At 50.2% G+C, this 14,172-nt stretch overlaps 5 protein-coding genes and 1 non-coding gene across 6 annotated transcripts; 3 read left to right on the top strand and 3 right to left on the bottom strand.

Moving 5' to 3' along the window:
- Window positions 1–27: 27 nt before the first annotated feature.
- Window positions 28–6,557, top strand: FVEG_10196 (histone transcription regulator 3). The gene is made up of 4 exons (XM_018899256.1): window positions 28–169; window positions 220–294; window positions 347–4,392; window positions 4,441–6,557. Exons 1-4 carry the CDS (start codon window positions 35–37, stop codon window positions 6,347–6,349), a joined length of 6,165 nt encoding a protein of 2,054 aa, XP_018757296.1. The 5' UTR covers window positions 28–34; the 3' UTR covers window positions 6,350–6,557.
- A 97-nt stretch (window positions 6,558–6,654) lies between these two features.
- FVEG_16752 (hypothetical protein) lies at window positions 6,655–7,723 on the bottom strand (the record flags this gene model as incomplete). The annotated part of the gene is made up of 5 exons (XM_018905988.1): window positions 6,655–6,769; window positions 6,821–6,973; window positions 7,022–7,122; window positions 7,168–7,595; window positions 7,640–7,723. The coding sequence occupies 5 exons, from the start codon at window positions 7,721–7,723 to the stop codon at window positions 6,663–6,665; spliced, it is 873 nt and encodes a 290-aa protein (XP_018757295.1). The 3' UTR covers window positions 6,655–6,662.
- Window positions 7,724–8,352: 629 nt separating this feature from the next.
- FVEG_16751 (ATP-dependent rRNA helicase RRP3) lies at window positions 8,353–10,166 on the bottom strand. Its single transcript, XM_018905987.1, has 2 exons — window positions 9,944–10,166; window positions 8,353–9,894 (listed from the first exon to the last, which is right to left on the bottom strand). Exons 1-2 carry the CDS (start codon window positions 10,136–10,138, stop codon window positions 8,632–8,634), a joined length of 1,458 nt encoding a protein of 485 aa, XP_018757294.1. The 5' UTR covers window positions 10,139–10,166; the 3' UTR covers window positions 8,353–8,631.
- A 138-nt stretch (window positions 10,167–10,304) lies between these two features.
- FVEG_10194 (hypothetical protein) lies at window positions 10,305–11,900 on the top strand. Its single transcript, XM_018899255.1, has 2 exons — window positions 10,305–10,789; window positions 10,839–11,900. Exons 1-2 carry the CDS (start codon window positions 10,358–10,360, stop codon window positions 11,769–11,771), a joined length of 1,365 nt encoding a protein of 454 aa, XP_018757293.1. The 5' UTR covers window positions 10,305–10,357; the 3' UTR covers window positions 11,772–11,900.
- A 199-nt stretch (window positions 11,901–12,099) lies between these two features.
- Window positions 12,100–13,996, top strand: FVEG_10193 (hypothetical protein). Its single transcript, XM_018899254.1, has 2 exons — window positions 12,100–12,776; window positions 12,827–13,996. The coding sequence occupies exons 1-2, from the start codon at window positions 12,313–12,315 to the stop codon at window positions 13,800–13,802; spliced, it is 1,440 nt and encodes a 479-aa protein (XP_018757292.1). The 5' UTR covers window positions 12,100–12,312; the 3' UTR covers window positions 13,803–13,996.
- Window positions 13,837–13,908, bottom strand: FVEG_16750. Its single transcript has one exon. It is a non-coding gene; the product is annotated as a tRNA-Gln (tRNA).
- Window positions 13,997–14,172: the final 176 nt, after the last annotated feature.

The raw sequence follows: 14,172 nt of genomic DNA on the forward strand, positions 1-14,172 counted from the left end.
CGCGTCTTAGAACGCGCTTTCATCAGGGCAATTAATGAGGTGGACGTCCGCCAAGCATGCCGAATTGACCCCAAACTCTCATCAAAATAGCCAACTTTGTAAGGATATATCTTCTGTCGCACACACGAATGTCGGCTGTTGCTCTAGAAGTATTGCGACCGCCAATATGGTACGATTCCCAGATGTTGGAGAGAGTCTTTGCTAATTAAATATTTAAAGCCGGCATTCCAAGCAATCAACCTCGAGCCAGAGGACAATATCGACGAGCAAATCGATACCACAAAGGAGATTCATGTGAGATTGACAGCTAACGAAACAATCGCGCACGGTTACTGACCTATTCCAGGTCGATGAAGCTCTTAAAAGGTTCCAGAATGCCTTGAAACTCCATGCACAAGGGCCCCGATCGCGCGAAGCTGCCGAAACCGCCTACACCGAGCTATTCGAATCCGAGATCTTCAAATACCGAGAAGCAAAAACCGACTACGAACGAGCAGAGCGACATGCAGACGGTCAACCAGATGTGTCCAACTTGGACCATTCCCTCACAGATGGAGGATTAGATGTCGATGCTGGAGGGGCAGATGGTGTCGCAGCTAGTCTTTCTCAAGCGCTCTATTTATCGTACAAAAACTACGGCCAGTTCTTTGTCGACAAGTACAAGGACGAATCGACCTCAAACCCGGCATTCAAGGATAAGACTCGACTGAAATATCATGACGACCATGCAAACAAAGTTTTGGATAGCTGGATGGCTGCTTTGGATCAGGACCCATCCGACCCAGAGCTCTGGAGAAGGGCTGCTCGGTTCGCGGGCGCCATGAATAGCCACCGTCTCAAGCGGTTTTGTCTTGAGGCTGCGATTGAGTTGGATGACGACCCTGCTGTTGTGGAAGTTGAGCCTCCCTCCTTAGCAGAAGGCATGGCGGGTGAGCAGTTGAAGGACCAACTGCAGCTTCTTGGCGACGATATGGCTCTATCGCATCCGATAATGGCTCCCTGGCTAAAGAAGAAAATGCCTGCTCTTCTCAAGCGTCACCTTGATCCCATTCCCTTTCTCCCCGACCCGACGAAGTCATTAATACCACCCAAAGACCCCGTCACTCAGGATCAGACTACAGAAGACACAGAAATGAGAGATGCCCAGAATGCCAGCCGCAGCGATCCTAAGACAGTATCGTCCTGGGCAAGTCTTGGTGATGAAATCATAAATCGTCTTACAAATTATACCGAGGTATTTGACATATTTGATGAACTCTTGGACAGCAACGTGGATGAGGCTGTCGTAGAAACACCCTCGAACGATTCTGAGAGCATCGGTTCAGAAATTCAAGTTGCGATAGGAAGGCCGATTCAGCTAGCGGAACCGTCTGAGAAGAGTAGCCCTGAAGCAGAACCCAAGGATCAAAAAGCTGCATCCGAGGCCACCGAAGACAGCCAAAAGGCTGGTGACCAGCCCAAAAAAGAAACCAACGGAGTGTCAACAAGGAAACGATCGCAATCTGCAGCAGGACTGCCAGACGGCGCGGAAGAAGAGAATGCGACCGAGAAACGCAGTAAACGAGTTCGACGAAGAGAAACACTACACGCTGAGGAATCAACTGATCCCAGCGCATTAATTGCTAATCAATTACAGCCTTATCAAGGTGCTGACCAAAACCTATTCCAAATGACCAAGAGCGTACTCGAAAATCTGGGAGTGGACGACAAGTCGACCTTCGATTTCATCACTGAGCTCATCGATTCATGCGCTGTTGAAGACCGACCGGGTAAGATCGCAAATCTGGCCGCAGGGGATCTGAGCAGTGCCATTGTTGACTTTCGCGAGGAGGTCGCCAAGGTGTTCTTGCACAAGAATGAGCAAGCTCCCCTCGGCCCATCATCTTTCTTGGAGCATGCGAAGACAAGTTCGCAAGACCAGAACTCAACGCCGAGTTTCAATGAGACACAGGGCTTAAGGTCGTTTGCTACAAAGATCGGAGAATCTCGATCGTGGATGACCCCTGAAGATGTCGCATACGAATGGGTCAGAGCTGTCAGCGAGAGCTATGCAACAGCCAAGTGGTCCGACAAGATGAAGCTATCTGTAGTCCAGATGCTCAATAATTCGGACGCCGCGTTGTATCAAAGGATCAATGAAAAGTTGGAGTTGGCTGCTGGTTCACCCGAGAAGCTGGCCGAGCTCGAAACCATTGTCCCTATGATCTATGAACTTCATATCGACATATACGAACTCATCACCAATCCCAACAGCGTTGTGGATTATGCCACTCGTATGAAGACCAAATACCGACTCGGGAGATGGCTTAATGTTGCTTCTGCTTACATCCAGGCACTCGATTGCCCTTCAAATGATGAACTTTCAGCACGATTCTTATGGACCTCAGTTCTTGTGTCTTCACATTCTGAGCGGCCTGTGCGCGAACACATTCTTCTCATGTGGACATCTCTACGGGATCACCTGGCAGATGAGAAGATCCCAACCATTTCGCTGCCAAACAACGTAGTTATGCCAACGATCTCCCCAGAGGCTGCGGATCGCGAAATTTCCAAGCTCACTACAATGGACTTTTTCCTCGGTCTCTTTCAGGATAACATGGAGGATCCAGTCTCTGTCATCGAGACGCTAGAGCCTGTTCTCAACCCTTCTTCCGTCTGCGTCCCCGACCAGGAGGCAGACTCCGAGAGTCCGGGTACTGAAGATGATGATTCAAGTTCAAGTTCAAGCTCAAGCTCAAGCGACAAGCAAAAGAAGTCACTTTCAGACTGTGCAAGTCAGAGCCTCCAAGATTTGTGGAAATTTCTTCATAACAGTAGCACAGAGCTTAGGTTGTTTCTGTGGTCACGTTTGGGAACAGCTTACCATGCTATCGGTTATCCTACCAAGCAATTCTCTTGCTATCTGAAGAGCATTGAGTTGATCGTGTCAGATCTGGAAGGCGAAACATATGCCAACACTCCGGCCGACTCCAGGAAGTTGCTCTTTATGCGCACTCTGAAATCGCTGGATGAGCTCCTCATTAGCGCGCTGTATTCTGCCCTCAATGATAACACCGCTTTCGAGATTATTGATGACGCTCACATCAAATCTGCCACTGCCGCGCTCGCCAAGGTCAACTGTTTACTGCACGTGTCGAGCCTCTGTGAAGATGAGGTTCGAATTGGCCTCAAGACAGATCGACCTGGCAATGCTGCTTCGAAAACAGCTCTCCAATCACTCAAGAACAGGTTGAAGGAGATGCAGATTCGTGCATGGTGTCTCCAATACACCATGTTCAGGGCTGGTATAAATGAAGACAATTGCATAATCGGGCCCGAAAAGGACCTGGCCGACTTCCTCGCCGCCATCCACCAGGTTATTGGCATTCGCAAGTTTTGCAAAGCTTCAAACAAAATTTTCCTCAAGGTTATGCGTGTCGAACTTCTCAAGCTTAAGAACATTGAGAACTGGGAAGACTATCTTGGACAAGTGCTCTACGATCTACATGGCCTCAAACTTGGGGCAGGCGTCTGGGAAGTCCAGGATCACGCCTGTCCCCCCGAGAAGCTTGAGAAGCGACAGACCATGCAACTCGTGGAGAGGGTTACTATCCTCGCGAACCGCATGCCGATGAAAGATCTTCTCAAGTCAGATCTCAAGACAACAATCGACCACATGCAGCAGACTCTTGGCCAAGCAAAGTCAACGTCTCAGATGTACCACAATCTCCGCAACTTTACCGAATACTTGAAGAGGCCTATACACCCACTGCGTCTGTACCGAGCCCTTACTGGGGAAGTCTCAGTCGACGCTGTGTCTGTGAACACGCCCGAGACCATCCTCGCGACTCATGGCTGGTTCTTTTTGCTCGGCATGATGGCTCTCACCAAGTTCAAGGGTGTCGATTTGAATCGTAGACAGACTCCTGGCGCAACCGATGATTTGCGTATTGGTGCGACTTTCTTGAGACTACAACTTCAGTTCACTGCAGACAGGTGGGATGCCTGGTTCCGGTTGGCCGAATGCTTTGACTACGAGCTGGATGAGTCGGTTCTCTGGACTGCCGATAAGATGAACAAGGACCGACCCGAGTTGGTCAAGTTCCAGCGAAATGCTATCCATTGCTATACCCTCGCGCTTTCACACTCCCGTAACGTGGAAGTTGAAACGCACGATGGAGACCCTTTGCATGACCTGTATCACAAATTTGCCATGCGAATGTATGCCTCGAGCCGTGAACCATTCGCTATGGAACCATTCCATCACTCTGATCAAGAACGGTACTTTATCGAGGATATGGGAGCGGGAACCTTCAAGAAGATTTTGCACCCGCAAATGAATGAGTACAAAGTCTGGAAATTTGCAGCCAAGCTGTTCAGGATGGCAATGCAACGAAAGCCAACCGATTGGAAGTAAGTTGAAGTCCCTCCGCAGGTGTATGCCGAATCTAACAGCGACAGGAACCCGTACATGCTCTCCAAGTGCTATTGGAAGATGTACCAGACATCTGATGACCAACTTGATGTCAAAGACATGAAGTCCAAGATCAGCATTGAACTACTGATCCAAACACTTCAGAAAGCAGTCACGGTAGCGCACAATGCTCGAAGAGGTCGGAACAGTGATCCTATCCTCGAGCCACATTACAAGATAGTTTCCATCTTGCACAAGCTGGTGATTCGAGGAGACATACCATCTAAAGACGCTGCTGCGATCTTAGCTGAGCAGCCATTTGGCTTACCTGTCAACCCTGATGACCACTTTGCTTCCTTCACAGAGCCTGAAGATTGGGAGGAGTACATTATTCGCATTCTCACCAAGCTCAGAGACAAGGATAAGTCTAACTGGCAGCATCGCATCATCATCAGGCACGCCAGAATCCTGTTCGATGAGGCTAACGAGGCGCAGGGCAGCGACAGATTGGTGGAAGCAAAGGCTGCTTTCAGCATTCTTCGGGACAGCATGGTCACTAAAACGATGGTTATGAACGTCTGGAAGTGCGATGCGGAGCGACCCGGTCGACATCACGTTTACACAGAACAATACGTCCGCTTCATGACCAAGCTGTTGGTCATTATGTCAGATCGCAATAATCTGGAGCAACTTCTCAGACGTCTTCGGAAGAAGGGTGCAGACTATTACCACTTCACCGATTTATGGCAGTCTTGCTGCATGGCTTACCTCAAGCTCTTGCGAGAGGGTTACCATGTATCACCAGTCTCGGACGATGTGTTCAAGTCTCTTTCCAGCGAGGAGTTCGAGGTCATTGGAGAGAGAATCGCAGACTGGGCCGCAAGCGACGGTGCTGATATCCCATTGTTCAACTGCATGAAAGAAACAATCGAGCTGAAAAAGCTCAATGCCAATCTTATGAAAGTGGCACCGATTGATGATCTTCTGAACGACTGTTACTCCAGGATCTACTCTGAGATAGCTAAGACGCTGCCTGGCCCAGACCCTAGCAAGGTTGTAGAGGAGCGACACCATGCTAAAGAGGTCGCGGCCCAGCTCGAAGCAGCGCAAGCAGAGGCAAAAGCCACCAGCTCGCTCGCAAATATTCTCAATGCGCCCAATGGACAGGAGAGCATCACAGGCACAGCAACTCCCATGGAGACAGAGAAGCACGAGGCTGCACCACGGGCACGAAAGCTTGGCGTCAGACGACCCGATGTCTTGCGTAAGGCTGAGCAAGCAGTCGTCCGAGCACTGGAGGCGCCCAAGTCAAATAAGAGTAGAGTTGGCAGTGTCTCGAGCGGTAAGCGTGGTAGCCACACGCCTATTCAGCATGCAAGCGATGCGGGCAGCGACGAGGAAGCTGATGCTCAGATTCGGCGGGAAGCTGGTCACGACGTTGATGTTGATATGAAAGATGCTGGAGATGAGCATGAAGACGAACACGAAGACCATGAGGAAGAGCATGATGAAGATCACGAAGATGGCGCGGATGATGACAACGGCGAAGAGCACGCCGATGATAAGGCTGAGAGCGAGCCAGGCAGCATTCATGATTCAGCCGATGATGAGAGTGACCTGAGCGATGTCCCTGAGGACTACGATGAGGAGGTCCCTCCCGGGCTTATCTTCCCCAATCTGAGACACCACACCGACGAGTCAAGCGGTGAAGACGCTGACAGTGAAAGTGAGGGAGACGATGAAGCCGAGGAGAGTGATGGTGAGGAAGAGGCCGAGGAGGTAGCAGAGGAAGAAGAGGAACATGACGAGAGTCGCGAGGATGGTGAAGAGACTCTGGGCAACGAGGATACAGAGTTGGTGGATGGCGAAGAGGAAGAGGAAGAAGATGAGGTTGATGGCGATGAACGACGAGAGGATTGGGATGCAGACGATTCTGTAAGGGCTGAAGCGTGGTGATTATGTTTTGTGTACGGCGAATTGGCGTCTCAGGGCAGTTCTAACTATTATAGATAGAGGCTGGGATTGGACTGACTTTTGCTGTATCATTATTACACTTGGAAATGCCAAAGAAACGATTCGTTATTGCCAAGAGCATGGCTCAAAGGATGCCGTTGCACAATTTTGATCCTGAAAACACTTGGATGAGACTCGATAAGGTTGAGGATAAATACAATTTAATTCCTAGGGCCAGACCAGACCAGATGGATAATAGAAGAGAAAGCAGTCCTTCCGGAAGGACTTGATCACTACTCGTACATGCTCTTCCAATCTATGTATCGACAAAGATATCATCCTGAGCGCCATCCGTGAAACCCATTCGCTGGTTGTAAGTAGGAGTCTTGCCATTTGGGGGGTTGACGTTGTTGCCTTCAGCCTCTGCACGATGTTAGTCACTGACAGCCACAAAGTCGACAAAGATAAACTTACGGTTCCATGCCATCATCTGCTTGGGTCCAGGGACACACTTGGTAGGGTTGTCACGGCAGTAGACAGGAGGCTTAGGCTTGCCGAGCTTCTTGGTGGAAGTACTTCCAGTGACTTTGCAGCGATGGTTCTGCATGTACATGTTTGGCTGGCCACCTGTTGATGGCGTCAGTTATGCTTTTGTATGCAAGAGGAGTGACTCACAGCCATCGGGGATCCAAAGCCACGCGCAGTAGCAGCCTTCTTCAGGGCATGCAGGCATATCGGCTGGGACGTCGTACCAAGTCTCGCGAAAGAAAGGAGAACTGCTTCGTCAGTTTTGGATAATGAGTCTTGCGCTAGAGTCTTACTAGTATCGTATAGAGAAAACAACAAGGTTATCCATGGTGACCTTGCTGATATCGCTCTCGTACGAGATGGCCCAGGCTGTTCCACCAGTTGACTCAATGTTCTTGGTGTGCAACTCTCCACCCGAGCCATCACCACCGTCCATGAGACAGCCATCTTCAGGACCTCTCCACGGCATAGAGCGGTTCTTGCCATCTTGCCATTCTGTAGTCAACTCTCCCTTGTAAGAGAGTGTCGTGAAGGCACGGTTGTTGGCGAGTTCCGTCATGAAGGATTTACCGGCTGGAAGCTCGAGGAACTCGCCTTTAGGAGGAGGCACGGCATCGCACCCGCGGTCGGCTTGCATCCACCATTTGGACTTGGGGAGATCGTAGAGAGGGTTCACGGCGAGGTTGGTGTTGGCATTGTCAACAGAAGAGTCATTGCCGCCCTAAAGAGTCAGAATGGGATGATGAATTATAGGAGGAGATTTACTTTGCAGTACATGCCCTTGTTCCAAGAAGCAATGTGAGCACTCGCAGAAGCGACGAGAGTGAGAAGAAGAGTAGAAGTAAACATGACGAAAAGAACGTAACGATATCAAGATCAAGATCAATGAATGGACAGTGTAATCAATACACCTACAACGAACGAAACTACAGATCAAAGCATTTCTCACCCTACATTTCATCAACCTATATATATGCATATACAACTTTGCTACACGAAACAATTACACCAAAACTCCTTTCATCTCAAGATGGTGCAACATCTGGGAGCGGCCGCCTTTAAAACAACAGGGATGAGAGATGGAGCTTGGTGCTGGCGAAACAAAAGCTGACCGATTCTCGCGGGTTTGTAACCGCGGGGCCTGCGCGAAGCCATTCGGGGTTAAAGCACGAGCATTGAAACTTGTAAAGATCTTCGTGATCCCTGCGCAGAGCGGCCGCTTACCTGGGACGGGGTTGTTTCAGACTTTGCTTGGCTGGGAAGGACTGGATGATTTTGGGGACGATCCATAAGGCTGAAGAGTGAGAAGTTGGTATTATAATTGAGAATGACAGTGGATTAAGGGCTGAAGTCAATGAGAGGTTGCCCAAAGTCCAGTCAATTGGGCTTGCTCACCTGGATTCTCATTATCTTTGAAGCTTTGACAAGGAGAATGTAAGCGGGCTTGGCAGTTTGGGCTGATGAACTGTGATTAAAGTGGGAGAGCTGAGTGCAACTTTGAAACACGAAATATCTTTAGTGATGGTAAGTAAATGAACTAGGTAGTCATCTAAATTAGAGGATCCTTCGTCAACGTACTCATCGTAAACCTCAAGCAACCTATAGCTACTCCATGTTATAGGTGAGCAGTCCACATCTCCTGGTCAAGATAGACATTGAAACACTGAAGCAAGCATCGAAGAATCCTTCGACTTTGACACTTTTCCCCCGACCAAAACAACGCCGAACTGCCGAAACTCCAGTCCAGGCACCAGCTCTTAACCCTCCTCCTTGTCCATGTCGTCTCTCCCCCGCTTGCCGCCCTTCTTGCGTCCGCCTTTCAATGTGCTGCCCTTCTTGCCCCTCTCTTCGGTGAAGGACTTCATCTCGACCCTGGCGTGGCGTTGAGCCTCCTCAACTCGGGTCTGGAAAGTGAAAACCTCCTCCTTCTCGGTGGGATACTCCGTGAGCTTCTTGCCGAGAGCAGCCTCGATTCGTGTGAAGATCTCGACGTCGTACTGCGTCACAACGCTGATGGCGATACCAGACTTTCCAGCACGGGCTGTTCGTCCGACTCTGTGAATGTATGTCTTGGAGTCCTGGGGGAGATCGTAGTTGAGAACAACGTCGACCGAGGGGATATCTAAACCACGGGCGGCGACATCGGTAGCAACGAGGATATCTCGTGTGCCAGAGCGGAACTTGTTGAGGGCGCCTAGACGGGAAGTTTGAGAGAGCTGGCCGTGCAGAGGAATGGCGCCGAATCCAAGGGTCCTTAGCAGGATGGAAATACGCTGTGTCTCCCAGACTGTTCGAGTGAAGATGATTGTGGATTTTCCAACATGCTCGTTGATCAGGTAGATAAGATAGACGTCCTTGCGGACATGAGGAATAAAGATATAGTGCTGGAGCAGAGTCGAGACGGTCTGGTACTTGTTGGAGCTGATGCTCACACGAACAGGATCCCTCAAACTGGCACGCTGCAGACTCTCGATCTTGGAGCTGATTGTCGCAGAGAAAAGGTATGTGCGTCGCTCGCGGGGAATGAACTTGAGAATCTTGTCGATGCTAGGTCCAAAGTCCATATCCAGAAGTCGATCGGCCTCGTCCATGATCAAGTACTTGAGCGTTCGCAGCGAAAAGCCCTTGGTCTTTTCAAGATGGTCCACAAGACGACCAGGTGTCGCAACAATGATATGAGGCTTCTTTCCGAGGGCGATGGCCTGGGGAACCATGTCCAATCCACCGACAATCACAGCACATCGTAGAGAAATGAGCGATCCGAGAGCTTCGAAGGCTTGGCCGATCTGGGTTGCCAGTTCACGAGTCGGGGCGAGGACGAGACCGAACAGAGGCTGAGGCTTGTCTAGAAGGGCCTGGAGGACGGGGAGAGCAAAGGCAGCTGTCTTTCCACTACCTGTTTCGGCGAGACCGATAATATCACGGCCTTCGAGAGCGACGGGGATGGACTTTTCTTGGATGGGCGTGGGGTACTTGTAGTTGAGCTTTTCGCAAGCTTCGCAGAGAGCGTCGACGATGCCCTGACGATTGTTAGACAAAGAAAGTCAATTAGTAGTTATCACGACATACGAGATCTTTGAAGGTTTTCTTGGGGGCATCTTCAACTGCTTCCTCAGCAGAAGGCTCCTCTAGAGTAGCGGACTCTTCCTCAGACTGCTCTTCCTCAGAAGATTCGGGCTCAGGCCGAGCAGGTTTCTCCGCAACGACCTCTTTCTTCTTCTTGGGCGCATCGTGAGCGACCTTTCTTCGTTTTGCGCCGAACATTGTGAACGATGTCTAGGTAAAAGATAGTTCCCAACTCAAAAAAAAGATCATCTTTTGTCAAGACTTCACATAAAACTTTAGTGGAGATCGCTTATCGCACGTGCGCTAATCTTATCGCAGTCCCCGCCAAACTTTTTTTCTTTTCTGCCATTTGCGACAGAGAGCAGTTCCAAAGCAACTTTTCGACGAGTACCTCGAAACAAGTCAAATATCTTCACAATGGCGCGCAAACGAACAAAGAAGAGAACCCATTTGGGTGCCAGCAATCCCGATGTTGACTCTGCCGGCCATGCTTCCGCGAAGGATCCCAAGAGCATGGTTATTCGAATTGGCGCTGGTGAAGTCGGTTCCAGCGTTAGCCAGCTTGCGGCCGATGTGCGAAAGGTCATGGAGCCTGGTACTGCGGCTCGATTGAAGGAGAGACGTGGGAACAGATTAAAGGATTACGCTTCCATGTGTGGTCCCTTGGGTGTCACTCACCTGATGCTGTTTTCGAGGTCGGAGAGCGGAAACACCAATTTGCGAATGGCTTTGACGCCTCGAGGACCTACAATGAATTTTCGCGTGGAGAAATATTCGCTGTGCAAGGATGTCCAAAGAGCCCAGAAGCACCCCAAGGGTGGCGGCAAGGAATTCATCACTCCTCCTCTGGTAAGAAATCGTCAATTGTTGTTGACAAGCCTTTGCTGACCATCTACAGCTGGTCATGAACAACTTTACCCGCCCAGACTCGACTAGCAAGTCGAAAGTTCCTAAGCACCTTGAATCGCTTGCCACGACCGTCTTCCAATCCCTCTTCCCTCCCATCAACCCCCAAGCTACACCGCTCAAGTCGATCCGACGAGTCCTGCTGCTGAACCGCGAGCAATCGGAGGAAGACGACGGTACATTCATCATCAACTTCCGACACTATGCTATCACAACAAAATCCACCACAGTGTCCAAGCCTTTACGGAGATTAAACGCTGCTGAGCAATTCGTCACTACAAAGACAAGCCGGAAGGGCAAGATGCCTAATCTGGGTAAACTTGAGGATGTAGCGGATTTCTTGATCGGTGGTGAGAATGGCGATGGATATATGACGGATGCGACCAGCGGTAGTGAGATGGATACAGATGCTGAGGTTGAGATCCTGGACTCTACAACTCGAAAGGTCTTGTCTGCAAAGGCTCGACAAGCAGCCGCCCAGAACGAAGCCGAGCCCGAGGCGGAAGAGGAGAACGTAGAGCGCCGCGCTGTCAAGCTCGTCGAACTCGGACCCCGAATGCGCCTCCGCCTAACCAAGGTCGAAGAGGGTCTTGCCGACGGAAAGGTCATGTGGCACGAGTACGTGCACAAGAGCAAGGAAGAGATCAAGGAGCTCGAGAAGCGATGGGAGAAGCGCCACCAAGAAAAGGAGGCGCGAAAGAAGGAGCAAAAGGCCAACGTTGAGCGCAAGAAGGCAGCCAAGGCCAAAGACGGCAAGAAGGAGGACGACAAGGAGGACGAGTTTGAGTATGAGTACGATAGCGATATGGATGTGGATGAGTTTGACAGTGAGGGTCTGGCAGGTGATGCCGAGTTCAAGGTCAATGAGAAGATGGAGGAGGATGGAGAGTGGGAAGACGAGCAGGAGGAGATTGCCAATAGCTGAGTGGGAGAGATTTAGAAGGCTGAGGATTGCATGCTTTGGTTTGGCGTTGTGTATAATGGATTGGGCAATGAATACCTTTGTGATTCTTTGTGATTACATGATGTCTCGTGCTTTTGTGAAGTTTGCCAAACCATTTTTCATTTTAGAGCTGCTCATGATTGTACAGATTGTATCGTATCGTATCGTACCTTCTGCTTTCGCATCCCATTGAACTTGAAACTCGAAAGTGTAGTACATCGATCGCCCTTGCGTGACTGGTTTAGGGTAAGCTTGAGGCCAGAAACACCATGCGAACCATTTGCAAAAGACAAGGTATTCACTCTTCAACTATCAACAATTGATCATCAAATTCGTCAGTTTTGTTTACTGGATATTCTCACTTCATTCGTGTCTTCGGACATCAGAGACAGCAATATCTGCCCACTACAGCCTCACTTTCACCCAAAGACCAGGATCAAGTTGTCGTGCCAACTGTGTTCCACGAAGAGTCTCATCACGCGCCTCACCGTTCAACATCTCGTTGCCAACTACATCAGAAAACATGTTTCGCATACCGGCTAGGACTCTAAGGACTTTCGGTTCATCGCTCAAGCGAGCACCGATCGGCGTGCGCTTCTCGTCAATTCAGACATCAACGTCCAGCAACGCTCGTTATGTCTGGTCCTCCGCGGCAGTTATTGGCACCGGCACTGGCTTTTATCTCTTAAGCGGCAAAGGCACGGCAGAATCTTCGACGAATGAAGTCCCCAGTTTGAAGGAGTTCACTTCGGAGGATCAAATCCCGATCAATTCATCTGTCAAAGAATTGACGATGGAGGATGCAGATGCCAAGCTGCGTGAAGATGCTCACACTTTTGTCTTCGACGGGAACGGAGGTGTCAAAGGACGAGTGGACTTTGTTCGTCTCGGCAGCAATAATCCGATAGAAGACGAATGGGATCTCAAGATAGCCAACGGCGTCGGTGGAACGAACACTCTGTATGCTGGAGTTTACGATGGACATGCGTGAGTGACCTGGAAGCATTGGATGCGAGCGATGCTAACACAGACGAAAGAGGATGGGCAACATCTAAAGTGTTGAGGGCTGCTCTTGTCCCATACGTGTCGAATGCCTTGTCAAGCATCACACCCACCAGCTCTAACGAGCTAGTAGACGATGCGATCAAGAAGGCATTCGTTCGTCTTGACGATCGTATTTTCAGCAACGCACAAGAAGCGGTCGAATCAGGCCAAGACCAAGGCTCTGCACCCGTCATCGTCGCCGTTGCACCCGCTATAGCTGGATCCTGTGCCCTCCTAACAATGTATGAACCCAAGACCTCTACTCTACGCACCGCTGTCGCAGGCGACTCCCGTGCTGTTCGCGGCATGTGGTCTCCCAACACAAGCAAATACGCAGTCGATGTTCTGAGCAAAGACCAGACTGGCTTCAACCAGGACGAGGTTGAAAGGCTCGACAAGGAGCACCCTGGAGAGATCAAGGACATGATTAACCCCGCGTCCGGTCGACTCTTTGGGATGGCAATCACGAGAGCGTTTGGCGATCACAGATGGAAGTGGCCTGAAGAGCTCATTCGCAAAGTTAAGGACGATTTCTACGGTACTTCACCGCGACCAAGTGCCAAGACGCCGCCTTACATGACAGCCCGTCCGGAAGTAACAACACGCAAGATCCAGACGGAAGATTTCGTCATTCTCGCTTCCGACGGTCTCTGGGATATGATGAGCAACGAGGACGCCGTGTCGTGCGTGTCGCGCTGGTTAGTCGCCAAGAAGAACGGCAAGCCCGAACCCTTCAAGGAGACCAAGTTTGAGAGAAGATTGGAAGAGGGGTGGGTAGCTACACCAGAGCATCAGGTCATTGAGGATCTGGACAACGCGGCTGTCTGCTTGGTCAAGAATGCTCTTGGAGGATCAAGACGAGGATTGTTTCTGGGAGCAATGACGACGTATCCGCCCATGAGCCGGAATGTGAGGGATGACATGACCGTGCAGGTCATCTTCTTCAAGGATCCTTATGAGAAGAACTAGACTGTGTGAGTGATTGGTAGGAGTACAAAAAGAAAGGTCTCAGAGGGAGTCGAACCCTCGCTGGCGGAATCAGAATCCGCAGTCATAACCGTTAGACCATGAAACCTTAGATCTTCGGGTAGCAGCGGCATTGTAAGGTGCTCTCAGATTCTGCTCTGCTCGCGAGCGACTCGATCAATTGTATAATTTTCAAGGCACTTCGAATCCTCTTGTTTTTTTTGGTTCTGGACATGAGTTGTGCATCTTTAATGAAGGTCTAGCTTCGTCTTTTGAGGTTATCGTGCAGACGTAGTGGCTTCTGGCCATGAGATGTAGTACATGCACCTCGAATTGGCTGTAAACTTCAAGTTGACGACATGTAAAACAGCCT

Source organism: Fusarium verticillioides, chromosome 9 (assembly GCF_000149555.1).
Source record: "Fusarium verticillioides 7600 chromosome 9, whole genome shotgun sequence".
Classification (NCBI taxonomy): domain Eukaryota; kingdom Fungi; phylum Ascomycota; class Sordariomycetes; order Hypocreales; family Nectriaceae; genus Fusarium; species Fusarium verticillioides.